Source organism: Archocentrus centrarchus, chromosome 22 (genome assembly GCF_007364275.1).
Source record: "Archocentrus centrarchus isolate MPI-CPG fArcCen1 chromosome 22, fArcCen1, whole genome shotgun sequence".
NCBI classification, from domain to species: Eukaryota; Metazoa; Chordata; class Actinopteri; order Cichliformes; family Cichlidae; genus Archocentrus; species Archocentrus centrarchus.
Genome location: NC_044367.1, coordinates 29038734 through 29053279, shown reverse-complemented (window position 1 = coordinate 29053279; position 14546 = coordinate 29038734). Strand labels below are relative to the sequence as shown.

The 14546-nt window shown below is 43.9% G+C and overlaps 1 protein-coding gene across 8 annotated transcripts in view; it reads right to left on the bottom strand.

The window, feature by feature from the left end:
• Positions 1 to 6200, bottom strand: part of zdhhc14 (zDHHC palmitoyltransferase 14) — a 60388-nt gene extending 54188 nt beyond the window's left edge. For 2 of the 8 annotated variants that reach the window (XR_004019027.1, XM_030718348.1), the window contains exons 1-2: positions 5680 to 6200; positions 4806 to 5100 (exon numbers count right to left, since the gene is read on the bottom strand). Coding sequence is in view for 7 of the 8 variants with exons in the window: in XM_030718348.1 (XP_030574208.1) it covers positions 4806 to 5047 (242 nt within the window). In the remaining variant the exon portion in view is untranslated. The other 6 variants (XM_030718342.1, XM_030718347.1, XM_030718343.1 and 3 more) reach the window with 6 other exon arrangements.
• Positions 6201 to 14546: the final 8346 nt, after the last annotated feature.

Genomic DNA, 14546 nt, shown 5'->3' with positions numbered 1-14546 from the left:
AATAATTTCACTATAATTCAGTATCAACATAAACGTGTAAACAAGTCTCTTTCCTGCTTTCATGTGTTGCAAAACAAAATGTTTAAATCTGTCCAATGTGGATGTTTCTGATTTGTATTTTTCAATCATCCATCTGCTTCAAACAGAAATTCTTCTAGAAATCAAAGAAATCTAGAAATCATCACTTGAAATCATTGAATGGTCCCTCTCTGAGTGAATGGAGACAGAGCTGAAGCATTCAAATCTTATAGAAAAAAAATTACTTGATAAAGTTTGATGACTTTGTCCTTAAATATATTAAAAAGCTTTTTCCACAGTTACACCACAGCTACATTAAGGACATGGACTAAGTACAGTCACATCTTTATTGTAACGGTACACGGACTCATATGTATCCTGCTTTAATTGTTGATTGGTTCTTTGGGACAAAGGCAGGACTCTGTTTTTACAGAATTGTCCTTTACATTTGTAATTCAGTGCTCACAAAGCAGAGCAGCTGTCCTGCAGCCACTGGGATGATGGTTTGATTCCTGTTCACACCAGCCTACATAAAGGCTATACGTTTCATTTTAGCTGTATAAAAGGTCAGTCAGTAATCATTACTTCGTGTCACAGCCCTGTCCTCTGTTAGTACCTACATGCAATGCACTCTATAGTTTGTCAACCTCAAATAGGCCTAAAGCCAACTTGCTGTACTTTCCTTAAAGCACCAAACTGTGCTTCAAAACTATCCTTAAAACATCTGCCTGAGTGAACTTTATAAGACATAAAGGAGAGAAGGCAGAATATGGAACAACAGCCCACATGGACGTCTGGTGGAGCAAGCAACAGAATAATAAACAGACCATAGTCTGCCGGTAACTAACAGGGTTTATTGTGCATGGCTGGGCACCCCCTCAGACAGACACAAAGAAAACAAGCAGAAAAAAAAAAATATGGAGATGTAGCAAGACCTTAACACTGACCATCTGTTGACTCTTTCTGGAGCCCCAAAATAAGAACATCTTTAAATACATGTGGACCCTGTTATCAAACCAAAGCTTAAAATAAAAACCTCTAAGGGGATACAAAGCAACAAAGACAGCAGAAGCCCCTAGAAAGCAAGTGAGTAGATGCTCCTCTTTAAGATGCCAACTGGGAAGTGAGGTAAGGAAAACACAACTAATCGAAATGCATTACAGTTAATGACAACAGAAGCCAATGTGCAGGTCTGCTGACTATCGCCCTGTCCGATAAATGTCTCCTTTCAGCTGATGGGAGAAGGGTGGAGGAGGGGAGGCAGAGGACTCGACCAGCCTGGAGGCAGGGACAGTTAAACAGGGTGGACAGTGTGAAGCTCAAAGTGGGCTTGTGGTCGTACAGTGCTGGGTTTTTCCTCAGGTTGTTTGGGTGAGACTAAAACATTTTATTGGTTAGCTCATTTTTATTTATTTATTCATTAATCTTTTATGAAAGTGAAACTCTTGAGATTAAGAATTTTTTTGCGAGAGTGCACTGGGCATTGATATCTGACCCGTCAGATAAATATGAACTGTTAACCTTCAGACTAAAGTGCAGAACCTGCTGTCTTAAGCCCCCTAACATTAACAGTGTTACTCTAATCAAATCAAAACTGGGTTGGTATCTCTGGCACTGTTCTTGAGTGGTTTTTATCATATTTATCTCAAAGAAACTTCAGAATCATATTAATATCTACAGTATATATGTTCATCTGCTTTGTGGCATCCCTCATGGCTCAATCCTTGGACCACTTCTGTTCTCATTATATACATTACTCCATCGGCTCACCACACTTGAATTTTTTTCCCGTGTGAGTTACTGTAACTCCCTTTTCACCCGCTGAATCTGAGACTTTCTAATGTTCTCCTCGATGTTTCAAATCCAGAGGAGACCACACTTTTGAGGTTGTAGCACTTAAAATTTCACATCAGGTTGGCCTACTGAAAACTTATTTTTATAGGTTAGCTTCTCCTTAATCATTCAACTGTTATTTCTGGCCACAGTTCACACCAAATGCTCTTACAGATGTAGGTGTACCTATGTATGAATGAATGAAAGGCCTGCATGATTGGCTATGAGTTGGGACATTTGCACGTCCCTTAATCCACATTTTTATCCAAAATGTGAAGCGCTTTGCAACTGCACATTTTAAAAAGTGCCATACAAACAAAGTTATTAAAAGACAGCTGAACAAGCAGTTCATTTTACCCAAACGATTTATATTCAATACCAATTCTAAATTCAATGTTATATCTGCAATGGTCCATCAATTTCTGTCAGATAACTTCACACAGACTCACATCCTACTTACTGTCCTGTGCAGCCATCCCCCGAAGCCTCACTCCAAGGCAGGAAAAACCCTGCTAGTGTCCCTGAAAAATGCCCTCTGTAGTCACAACAAACAGGACAGAGACCTGCACCCGGCCCCACTGACTGCTCTGTGTAGGAAGTGAAGATGTCCGAGGAAGGGGAGAGGAATCATCAGGAAGCATCTGACATCCTACATGTAGGTGCTGAGAGACATCCAGGTTCAAATGGACAGTCCAGCAAGTTAACCTGTCATTTTTGTATTTTTATCAGCAGTGTCACAGTAAAGAGAGCTGCATGTTTTAACCCCAGGGCTCCCTCCCTCCAGCTGTCTGCCCTTTGGTCTTGGGTTAAGTCTGTATCTCTGCTGAACTGACAACGTATTGAAAGATGAAGCGGTCCAGAGGTCACAGCTCCCAGATGTGTAGCACTGCATGTGAAGAACTTCCCACACAGGGCACATGTACGAATGCACACATGCACGCTCGCACACAAAAAACTATTCCAGATATTAATTTAGCCAAAAATTAGAAATGAAAATGAGTCACTTTAATTTTCGATAGATGAGATTGTTTTTCATTTAAATCATTAGTACTATCAATTCCTAAAATGCTCATTTTCCAGAGCAGATGGGGATATTTTTAAATGTCTTGCAATTAATCCACTCACTCTAATGCAGTCCTTACTTTTTTATTTTTAACTGAGTTTGTAGTCATTAGTGACATTGTGCTAGACTGCATTGTACTGAAAAGTGTAGTGAAAATTTCAACACTTCATTTCCACACGAGGAGGCGGCACATGAGAGGAGGCAAAATATTAGGAACACTACCAACTACACACTCCCTAATTAAAATAAAAAAAAAAAGAGTGATGAATTTTTGGATTATCTGTACAGGACAGATACTGAGCAGCCAGCATTAACTTGTGTATGCATTCTGCCTATAAAGCATTCTTTGGCTACCGACCACTTTAGCCTGAGAAAGACTGAATCTAATCTAGTAAAGATATGGCTTCTGAGATTGCAGATGATGACAGCTGCTGAGGACTAATGAGGTAACTGGGGTCAGAGTCTGCGTCTAAATGCTGTACTGTTCACTTCTGTCGCAGCAAGCTAATTCTGTACATCTGTGATGAGGTGAAGATGAAGGGTTGGAGGAAGAATACGAGAATGCTTATTACAAGTTTTTCTACCAATGGGAGAAAGACAGAGGTCTCATTTTAGGCTAGTGGGGCTATAATTAGGGAGGACAGGTGGCACACATGGGCCAACAGCCACTGTGAGGTCGATTAGTGATTAGACTGAGAACATTCAGCTGTGGTTAAACTATCAGTGGTGAGTTGGCAGTCTGTGAAAGTTGAGGATTTGATGAACTGTCGTTCCATGAAGTTCATCCAACACCTCCCACCTGACCATCTCAGAAAGACCTGAAACTACTCCAGGGGAAACACTCACTTCCTAACAGGAAGTAGGTAAAATTTTCAGGTCCCTATTGTTCCTATTAGTTTTTTGTAAAAATTATTTCACGTAATGAATGTAGGTGTGTATTTAATATGTTTTGGTTTGCATAACTATAATTAAAACATCTTGCTGTTTCCAAAACAGGCAGCTTTACATGCAGATTTGTAGCAGTCATACCTGTGGAATAACACCCTGACATTGGATGAACCCCCCCCCCCCTTCAAGCTTTGATTTCTGTGAAACCATTGACCCAATTTGGACTGTTTTAAAGAATATTATGAGCTTTGTATATGATAAGCTGTAAATCAAATATCAGTCCCCTCCCTGCAAAATGTGGTTTCTCCAGGTCTCCAAGGCTGCCCACCAGAAGTCCAAATATTTTTGGGCCTTCAAGCAGCCATCATTCTGTGTTAACCTGAGCACCACTCCTGAGTCCCCATTTAAAGAGTCATTTATCATCAAACACTTGAAGGAAGCGCTCAAGGAGTTTTCTAGATAATTGAAAAAGATGCTAGAAAAACTTTATTTATTTTTTTTAGAAAACTAATAACAGCAGAGACCTAAAATTTTACAGAATTCCCTTTAAGAAGTATCTTGCCCCCAGAATTTTATCAGGTCATTTCAGCTGTGGGGTAATCGGAGTGCACAAGCAGAAAGCCAACAGGACAATATTAAAGCTGACATTGAGCACTGCTTATCCCTGCAGGCAGAAACCATCATGCATGGACACCATAACCTATAAAAACATGAAGACGAGGAAACCCGCACCGTCACCAGAGTGCTTTCAGCTGCAGTCTCTGGCGACCTCCACCTCCCACATAAACACATACCAAAAAGAAACAGAGATGCCTCCACCTCTCCTACCAGTTTGTTGTAGCATTTTCCTGAAACACCCACTCCACAGTGATGCTGGTGACATAACTGACATGTCTTTGGCTTTTCTCTGGCATTTGCTCGACTGAAGTGTAATCCTGAATGTTACTTTGCACAAATAAAAAGCAGATGGAGCAAAGGAGAGACTCACATGCTCAGTACTTACTCAAAGGTGAAGAAAAGTCCACAAGTCACTAGAATAAGGACAAGGGTGAGGTAGAAAACCCCTGTCTGCTTGGCCATCATAATCCTCCCATCACAGTAAAACTTATTCCGACCCGGGAAGGTCTCCCACTTCCTTTTCTTGGGGGTCCTTTTCTTGTAAGGGGTCTCCATGGGCGTCGAGCTGCGAGTGCTGATCTGGCTGTACTCGCACTCTCTCATGGACTCTGACACCCCGAGATGCATCAACGGCTGATTAAAATCCCCGGAGAGGAACAGATCCCGGGGCAGGGGAGCCTCTGTGGAGCAAACACACCAGTTCAGTTTAGTATTCAGGCTAGTAGAGCAACTTCTCCGAAAAAAAAAAAGTTTATGAGGGGCGCAACAGACACTTCCTGTTATGAATAAAACCTCGGCTAAAGCTCACATTGCATCTGTGTAGCTTCCTCCGGTCCTGAATGCGGACCAGGGGTCGCTCAAAATGCAAGCTTAGCTTTTCAAAAAGTTAGCCAACTTACGCTCACATACCGCAGCTTACCGTTAACGGCTCCACTGTTAGCCAGCAACCTGGCTAACAGCGGCAACGACACAGCAACTGAATCTAAAGTGTCGCTAAAGAGCTAACACAGCTAGCAAGTTGCTGAGATAAGTTCTTGTTAGCACGTTGGCCAGCTCTGGCAATTAGTGGCTAGTCCCCTTGGCCATTCATCTCACCCACACCTAACTCCAAGTACTGACTTCGCTATTTTTACTCCTAACTCCGCTCCGTCCGGGGAGCTCCTAGGGCAATCCTCGGCTGCGCTGTCAACCACAAACGGCCACAGGCACCGAGGCTTCGCGTCCCGGCTTGTGCCTGTCTGCTCCGCCCGCTGCCTTACCGAGGGAAAGTCGTCGTGCTGGCGTGCTGTCGCGTAGCTACTCCCTTCGTTACCCAGGTTTGTTACGAGCCGAGGACAAAGCGAATAACACCATTTTTAAAAGAAGTTTAAACAAATGAGTTTTAAAGGGGCTCGTCTTCAAGAGAGGAAAAAGAAGTTCGTTTGAAAACGAAGGGAAATCCAGACGCGGCTCACACGGCGGGGTGCTCTCAGACGAGCTCCGGCATCCTACGAGTCCCTGCGCTCAGCACCAGCCGAGAAGCCCCTAGCAGCCATATGGCCAAGTGTCTCTACAGCACCCATCCGCGGATATCTTCACCATCCAGCCTCGTATTTGGAAGAAAAGTTGCCGCTTTTCCCGGTAAACGCGCTGCCAGGCCACTCGGCAGCCCTCCGCTCACATCGTGTCCCCGTCCACGCACAGCGATACCACCCTCGCAAACAACAAACATCAACATGGGAGCGAAACAGAGCCTCCGCCTGCTCCGCCCCTTCCACCCAGGCTGGAGCCCAAGTCGCCACTCGCTCCTAAAGCGCAGTGGGAGGAGGAGCTGTTACAGGGGGTTCCCAAAACGGGGTCCGGGGTCCTCTAGGTGGTTGTTTTGGGAAAAGAGAAAAAATGAATTCCATGAGCAGGGGTGCATCCAGAGATGGACCTATGAAGACCCTGGATAGGGTGCAGTATGGACCCTATCTGGACCCTAATCAGAACCATAATTTACAAAATCAGCATCATGTTATATTTAATAAGCACCTGAGACTGTAAAATCATCGACTTCTACACAATCAGACTTTTTAATTGGAATGCAAAAAGCTGCCCCCTGATGGCCATTAGAAAGAACAAGGAGCTTTGGTTTCACTTTTCCGGGAACCAGGAAGCTCACTTTTCTCCTGTTATCCAGATATCTGTTGACTACAACAGAGGGCACAACATGTTGACCTTTGCTCCCAAAGGCTAAATCATCATGATAGCTAAAAGGTTCCCAGATTGCAAAAACCCAACTTAAAAATGGGAATAAGCTGTACATTTAATAGCCTAATTCCATTAGTGTTAACTATAGTAAAATAAATATTAGCTGTGTAGCCTCTTGCCAAAGTCCAATTAATCATATTTCTTTGTGCATAACCCCGTCATAACATACCAAGAAGCCATCGGGTAAGATGTTCCACTTAAGGTGTGTTTCAGCTCTGCTAAAAAACTATATCTGAACGGCTAATTTGCTGACACAGGACCCATTTCTGGAGGATAATGACATCAGTAGGGTTGAATAGAGAAACAAACCACAGGTGGGTGGAGGACGTCAGATTAAAGGTGCCTACACTGTGAGAGCTTAGCAGTCTTACAGGTTCCTCCAGTGAGTCGGGACCAGAGGCACGGCTGTTCACTCCTGTGCTGCATCACCTTTGCACCCGAACGTCATGCAAACAAGCCTCTGCTGTACCAACTCAACTAGATTTTCTTCTTTGTTGGAATCCCAGACACTTTGTTCTGCATATTTTACCTTCAAAAGTCAAAAGGGTTTGTTTTGGTATCACGGGGTGTATCCAAACAGCAGGTTCCAGAAGAATGAAGCCAATGCAGAAGTGCCCAGAACCAGTCCCGTTCTAAATGAGTGTGTTACTTAGCACTAATTAGTAAGTCTGTGTGTCTGAGCAATGCATTCGTACGGCTTATGAATGCAGTTTGCTAACCAAGCTTGCTAATTTAATGTAGCAGTTCACCCTCTTGCCCAATGGTGGCAACTTAATATGGCAGCAGCCAGAATCAGTGGGCGACATCACGATCACAGTATAAAATGTGGTTGCCACCCTTTGTTAATGAAATCCTGCTATGGCATTTTCACCATCACCATATTGGTGTTTTTAAACTGGATGTGATGAGCGAGGGCAGGTCTGACTGTGAAACCACGCACTCATGTCAATACATCTCAAACTGTTGTTGTATATTGTTTATATTGGTCAGTTATGGATGTGTATGGGTATGGATGTGTGTATATATGTGTGTGCGCATATGTATATATTTTTTATATTATTATTACTTTCTATTTCTATTTATTCTTCTTTAAGGGCAACACTAGGACAGAAATTTCATTCCACTGCATGTAAATGTGATGTGAATGACAATAAAGATCCTTGAAAAAGTTGTTAGGCAGTGAGCATAACTTGGATAATCCTGTAAGACCTGTAAGCTATGTCCATCTTTTATGCTGTCTTTGGTCATGATGACTAAGTTCTTCTTTTATATGCAGTTATGTGTATATGAGGCTTAAGAGGGAGTCAGAGTAGGATATCCAAGTGGCCAGTTATGGTACTGCAACAAGCAAAGAAAACAGTCCCCTGCAGCTTTTCACCATAAACTACTATCGTGACTGTTTCCTTAAAATTGATGCCTGGACACCTGAAGTAGCATATAAAGTCTCTTCATATTCTCTGTGTTATTACTTTGCTGCAGTTCCAGTCAGTTAAATGTGTACTGTTTTTTTCCACAGCCCCAAGCTGAGATAATAATTCATATATGTGGTGCATATAACACAGACCACTGCTATTAAGGTGCTGCATTCTCATATTACAGATTTCAGCCAACTCTAATAAAATGGTCAGTAAGTCAGTGAAATATTGTGTGACACAGTTTTATGGGTCATCCAGCAAACTCTATATATTAGGTTGGCGGCTTCTTTATTGTGCTGTTCTCACCTGCCAAGAAATGTCAACGTTCAAAAATGTTCTCCAGTAAGATCCTCTGGAGAACCAGTTTATCAGGAAGGAGGAACAATGAATGCAAAGACTTAAGACAGATCAAACCAACATTGAGAGTAACTCACTGCCTACAAGGAGCCACCGCTGATCATATTTACTGTGTTTCTACTGAAAATGGGCCGGCAGCCTTGTGCTTGCTGAAATGCCAAGTACAGTTCACCAGTGATGCAATTTCCTGTTAAGCTAGTTTAGTACAGATGATTTCATCATCAGCCTACAGTTCTTCTGTCGTCTATCCTCCTCTCAACACCAACACACACGCAAACACAAGTGCACATGCACACCTCCTCATCATCAGTCATTCGCTCCCACAGCCGTGCAATTATCCACTTTCTGTGAAAAGGACTCTGCTGCTGTTCCTGTAATATGAGAGGACTTGATTGGTCAGAATCAAACACCATGCAAAGAGGAAAATGTGTGTTCTCATTGCGCTTTCTACTCTGCAATGCATTTTTGATATGAAAGCTCAGTTTAGTATTAGCCATGCTGAGCTTAGTCTCAGACTGTAAATTTAACACCTGTGTGACACAGTACAGAGTGTGCTTTCTGAGGAAGTGGTCTGTTATTGTGCTGCGACATGCTTCTGTCATGCATCTACAAACTGAGGGAGAGCAGAGCTGCCACCACTGGGCATGTGAATCTACCAAGTGGCACATGCCACACTTAATCTGCTGCAAGGCTGTGGATGTTTTTAATGGCTGCTAATGATCTGTAAGGCCTCCAGACTAATTCTTTAACTGCGGAGCTCATTAAGCAGGGCGATGACATATGGCAGAAGTCGTGTTTGTGTTGGAAAATAGGTGGACATGATAGGCCCTTTGAGTTTGTGTCCAAGAACAACATGGGCTTGAGTTACATCCTGCCCAGACTCATCCAGGCAGTATTGTTTTGTTTGGATGAAAGAACACAGTGAGATCAAAGCCTCATCAAGGGGCTAATATACTCTCTATACTCAAAATGACTGGGTGAAGTCAGGTTTGACTCGTCACTCCTGCATTATATATGCTGTAACACATCACTACAAAGGTCAGTCCTGTCTGCCTTGTTTCCACCCAGTGCTCATTAATCTACCTACAATAGCAGTGAGAGGCAGCAAGGCAGCGGACCCCAGCCAGGAGCAGCCACTGACAGGCCCGGTTTCCTCCCAGCCACCACATCCATCCTGTCAGAGCTCAGTGACTCAGCGTTTCAGAGGCACGGGAGAGTGGGAGGGTTTCTCCTGTGGCTGGCTGCCTACGTCAAACGCATCCTCCATCACCAAAAAAGTATAGCAGCCCACTTTACCGCCAAACTCTGAATGATGGGCTGAAATCAAAAACACCCAGAAGTATGTGGGCATTATTTATAATATGCAGGTGCATACCTGTAACAACAAGATTGCCAAGATGTACCCAGAAGCATATCAATCATTTCCTCATCCACAGAAAATGGCTTTAGTTAACGATCAATCAAACCCTTAACCACCTCTCAGACAGGCTGTAACTCATTTGAAAATGTCAGTAAGAATTAAATAAGATGAAGATGAGTGATCACATTTCTCTGCAGCCATGCTCACTCTCATTCTTAGAAGCCAAACCTGTGGTGGAACCACTTATTGCCTGTGTTGTCAAACTCAGGAATGCTATTATTAAAAGCAGCTTAAAATAGGGCTTGATTTTCTGCCCAAGTTTCCCCTGGCAAAGGAAGCAAGCAAGAAAGACGTCAAATTCCAACTAAAGAGGAAGCAACAGCTCTGGGAAAAAAAACCCACACCAAACAAACTGTAGACTTAACACACTGGGAAATAATAAATGGTTGTTGGTAGTTCTTAGAAATGCTACTAGAGAAAGCATTACAGTCAGGGGAGTGCTGTCTGCATCAGAGAGCATCAGTCCATTTCTATCTGCTTTTTAAAGCACTTCCCAGCTCATCATTGTATTTGCACTAACAAATGTGCATGCCTTCATTAAAACAGAAAGCTTTGGCTCTATGAAATAGACTATGGTAATTAAAACTGGAGACACAGTTATAAGAATTTCTGAAGAGAATGAGAAATTAGCTTTCCATTATTCATAATAACATTATTATCTTTGGTGTAATTTAGCACAGCAAAAGCTTGTAAAGCTAGAGTTGTTTAAGGTCACATATGAGAGAGTTGTGATATTTTAAGCATAGACTGTTTCTTCTACTTTCTGAGGGAATCTTTGAAAACTAATAATTTGATATGCACATATGTAAGATTTCATTAGCTCAGTGTGGCTCCTCAGAAAGATTAGAATAAAAGTCAATTCTGGCACAATTTCAGCGTTAAAAAACCTTCTGGCTGCTTTTAGATGTTACATATATGAATCGAGCTTATTTATTCAGTTTAATGGTGTTAGTGCTACACATATTAACAAACCAAGTCCAAAGTGCACTGCCCCAGTGTAACATCAAACCTAAATGAGTGAAACTGTGCTAATTATGGAGGTGTTTTGAAAGTGAGGGAGTAATGTGTATAACAGATCGGATGCACCACCAAAGGGAGGGTGTAGCTGCACCTCCATGTAGTGGAACTGATCTAACTGTACAACACAAAACTGCTTAAAGCAAACAGAATTTATCCATCCATCCATCCATCCATCCATCCATTCTCTTCCGCTTATCCGGGGCCAGGTTGTGGGGGCAGGAGCCTAAGCAGAGAAACCCAGGCGTCCCTCTCCCCAGCCACCTCCTCCAGCTCATCCGGAGGGACCCCAAGGCGTTCCCAGGCCAGCCGAAACATATAATCTCTCCAGCGTGTCCTAGGTCTACCACGGGGCCTCCTCCCGGTGGGACATGCCCGGAACACCTCACCCAAGAGGCGTCCAGGAGGCATCCTAATCAGATGCCCGAGCCACCTCAACTGGCTCCTTTCAATGTGGAGGACCAGCGGCTCTACTCTGAGCCCATCCCAGATGGCCGCACTCCTCACCTTATCTCTAAGGGAGAGGCCAGCCACCCTTCAAAAGAAACTAATTTCTGCCGCTTGTATTCGCGATCTTATTCTTTCAGTCACTGCCCAAAGCTCGTTACCATAGGTGAGGGTAGGAACGTAGATCGACTGGTAAATCGAGAGCTTCACTTTTACACTAAGCTCCCTCTTCGCCACGACAGACCGGTGCAGCGTCCGCATCACTGCAGAAGCAGCCCCGATCCGTCTGTCGATCTCCTGCTCCATTCTCCCATCACTCGTGAACAAGACCCCGAGATACTTGAACTCCTCCACATGGGGTAAGAACTCGTTCCTGAGCCGGAGAGGACATTCCACCCTTTTCCGGCTGAGGACCGTGGCCTCAGACTTAGAGGTGCTGATTCTCATGCCAGCCGCTTCACACTCGGCTGTGAACCGTTCCACTGCGAGCTGGAGGCCCCCCCCTGATGAAAACAGAATTTATTTAATTACAATTACCCTGAGTGAATGTGTCTGAATCATTAGTTAAACTCTTGCTTATCTGGATTTAAATGATTTTCTTTTACATTCAAAGCGATTTCAACAGGACTTTTTCAGTGAATGTGCACAGAGAAGACTTAAAGCTTACTGTGCCAACATGCTTTGGTCAACATGCTTTCGATTAATTAATTACGGGGAAAATAACGAATTAAAAATTTTAACGCATTTTAATCGCACTTTGAAACCGTGGAACGTTTCTCAGTGCACGAGTTCCAGGCATGCAGATTATATCGACGGCCCACGTCCATCGCAGCCCACGAAGACCGGAAGTGAGCAGCTATCCTTCATATATATATATGAAGGATAATGTCTCACTTGTTATAGCTGGAAATTAATCATTCGCTCAGCTGTATTCTTGATGTTGAAATGTGTTATGCTTGTTTTAACAGCTTATTTTGAATTAAAGACTTAAAATTAAACCATAAAAAGGAGAAAAAGTTCGTTCTCCGTTTAACAGCTGCTTTTACACAGCTGTGCTTCGCACTCACGGTTGCTAGGCGACATGAGCTACGCAGAGGTGACGGCAGCTGATATGAAGGCTAGCCGCTCACTTCCGGCCTTTGTGGTGTTCGTGGGCTGCGAAAGACGTGGGCCGGGTCCTTCGCAGGATGCGGCCCCTAATTTGGACATTGTGCGTCGATATTAAGATTAAGATAGTGTTTATTTGTCACATGCACAGTTATACACAGTACAATGCACAGTGAAATGTATTAATCTGTATGCCGGGAACTCGCGCACTGAGAAACGTTCCACGGTGCAAAGTGCGATTAAAATGCGTTAAAAATTTTAACGCGTTAATTTCCCCGTAATTAATTAATCGAAATTAACGCGTTAAAGTCCCACCCCTAATATATATATATACATATATATATATATATATATATATATATATATATATAGACACACACACACACACACACACACACACACACACAGCCCCCCAGGCAAACCAAGCCTACCTGGGAATATGAGCGAGAGATACATGACTGAAGCCATACCGGCTCAGACATCGCCCGGCTTAACAAGGTCTGCATCAGGTGCTGAGGAACCAGGGCATACTGATGATAAGTGGGCTACTGGAACTAGAAGGTTACAGCATAAATGGAGATGAGATAATAACCGGGAACTGTTGGAATGCTACTACACTTAATCCCAGCAAAAGAGGTTACATGAATGAGGGTGTGGAGTCTTTGAAACCCAACATCCAAACTGACAGCGAAACAACTTGTAGCTCAGTGTTCCAACATACGAAGGAAGCAACTGCTACTGCAACTCGAGATTGACGAGGTACAACACAAATGCTACAGGAAGGAGGAGCCAGGACGACAGGTTGGGGGGAGATTTCATCATCCCCACACTCCGCGATTGGGTACCAAGCCTCAGTAATAACAACCAGTACACTGAATACCAGAGCAGCTGACCTGAAAGATAAGATCATGGCTAAGAAGGAGAACTGGACCCTTCAACGCCATGAAGTACCCTCTGAAAGGGAGATAGAAGCCAGGAGAATAAACCAGATGTTCTCCACTGAAACATCCAAGGTGTACTCTCAGTGGCAGGGGAATAATATGAGAACAGCACCCCCACCAAGGCTGGAAACAGCCCAAGTAAGGGCTAAAGCCTCTTTTTCCACCTGTGCATAGCGTTGCTCCATTGGAGAAAGTGACCGCGAAGCATACGCTACCGGTCTCCAGCCTTCCTCCCACCTCTGGAGAAGAACCCCCCCCCCAGTCCATATGATGAAGCATCTGCAGAAACTTTAGTGTCTCTGTTCGGGTCATACATGGCCAGTACTGGGGGTGAGGTCAGTGCCTCTTTTAAAGTTTTGAATGCTTTGTCCTGGTCTGTGCCCCAGTACCAGCTGTTCTTTTTGACAACAGCTCATGCAGGGCCTTGTCCTTTTCAGCCAAGTGGGGAATGAATTTGCCCACTTGGTTCACCATACCCAGAAAGCTCCTCAGTTCTGCCACATTACTTGGTTCTTTCATGTCGGTAATTGACTCAGTTTTTTTTGGATCAGGGCTGATGCCTGAATCTGTGATGATATGGCCCAAGAAGGAAACTTTCCTCTGTGAGAGATCACACTTTTCTACATTCAGCGTCAAACCTGCTTTTTCCAGCCGTTTCAGCGTAGCATGTAGACGGGCATCATGTTCCTCCTGGTTGCAGCCTCACACCAGCAGATCTTCAATGTGGCAAATCACTCCCTCCAGTCCTTCTATAACCTCCGCCATCGTGCGCTGGAAGTGCTCAGGTGCAGAACTGATGCCGAAGGGAAGGCGATTAAAGTGAAATCGCCCAAACGGTGTTATGAATGTTGTGAGCTGGGCTGAGTCCTTTGCTAAGGGAATTTGCCAAAACCCCATATTGGCATCCAGTTTACTGAACACTTTTGCTCCCACCAGCATTCCCAGACTTTGATCAACTGATGGCAGTACGTACTTTTCTCTGCAAACGTACTTGTTCAGTCCTGTGAAGTCCACACACAGTCTCAGCCTGGGACTGTTTGTTTTTGGGACTACCACTAGGCCGGCACACCAATCTGTAGGTTCCTCCACCCGGCTAATGACGCCCAGCTCCTCCATTCTGTGAAGTTCCTCTTTTACCTTTCCTACCAAAGGCAGGGGAATTCTCCTGGGGGCTTTGAGTGAGTATGGCA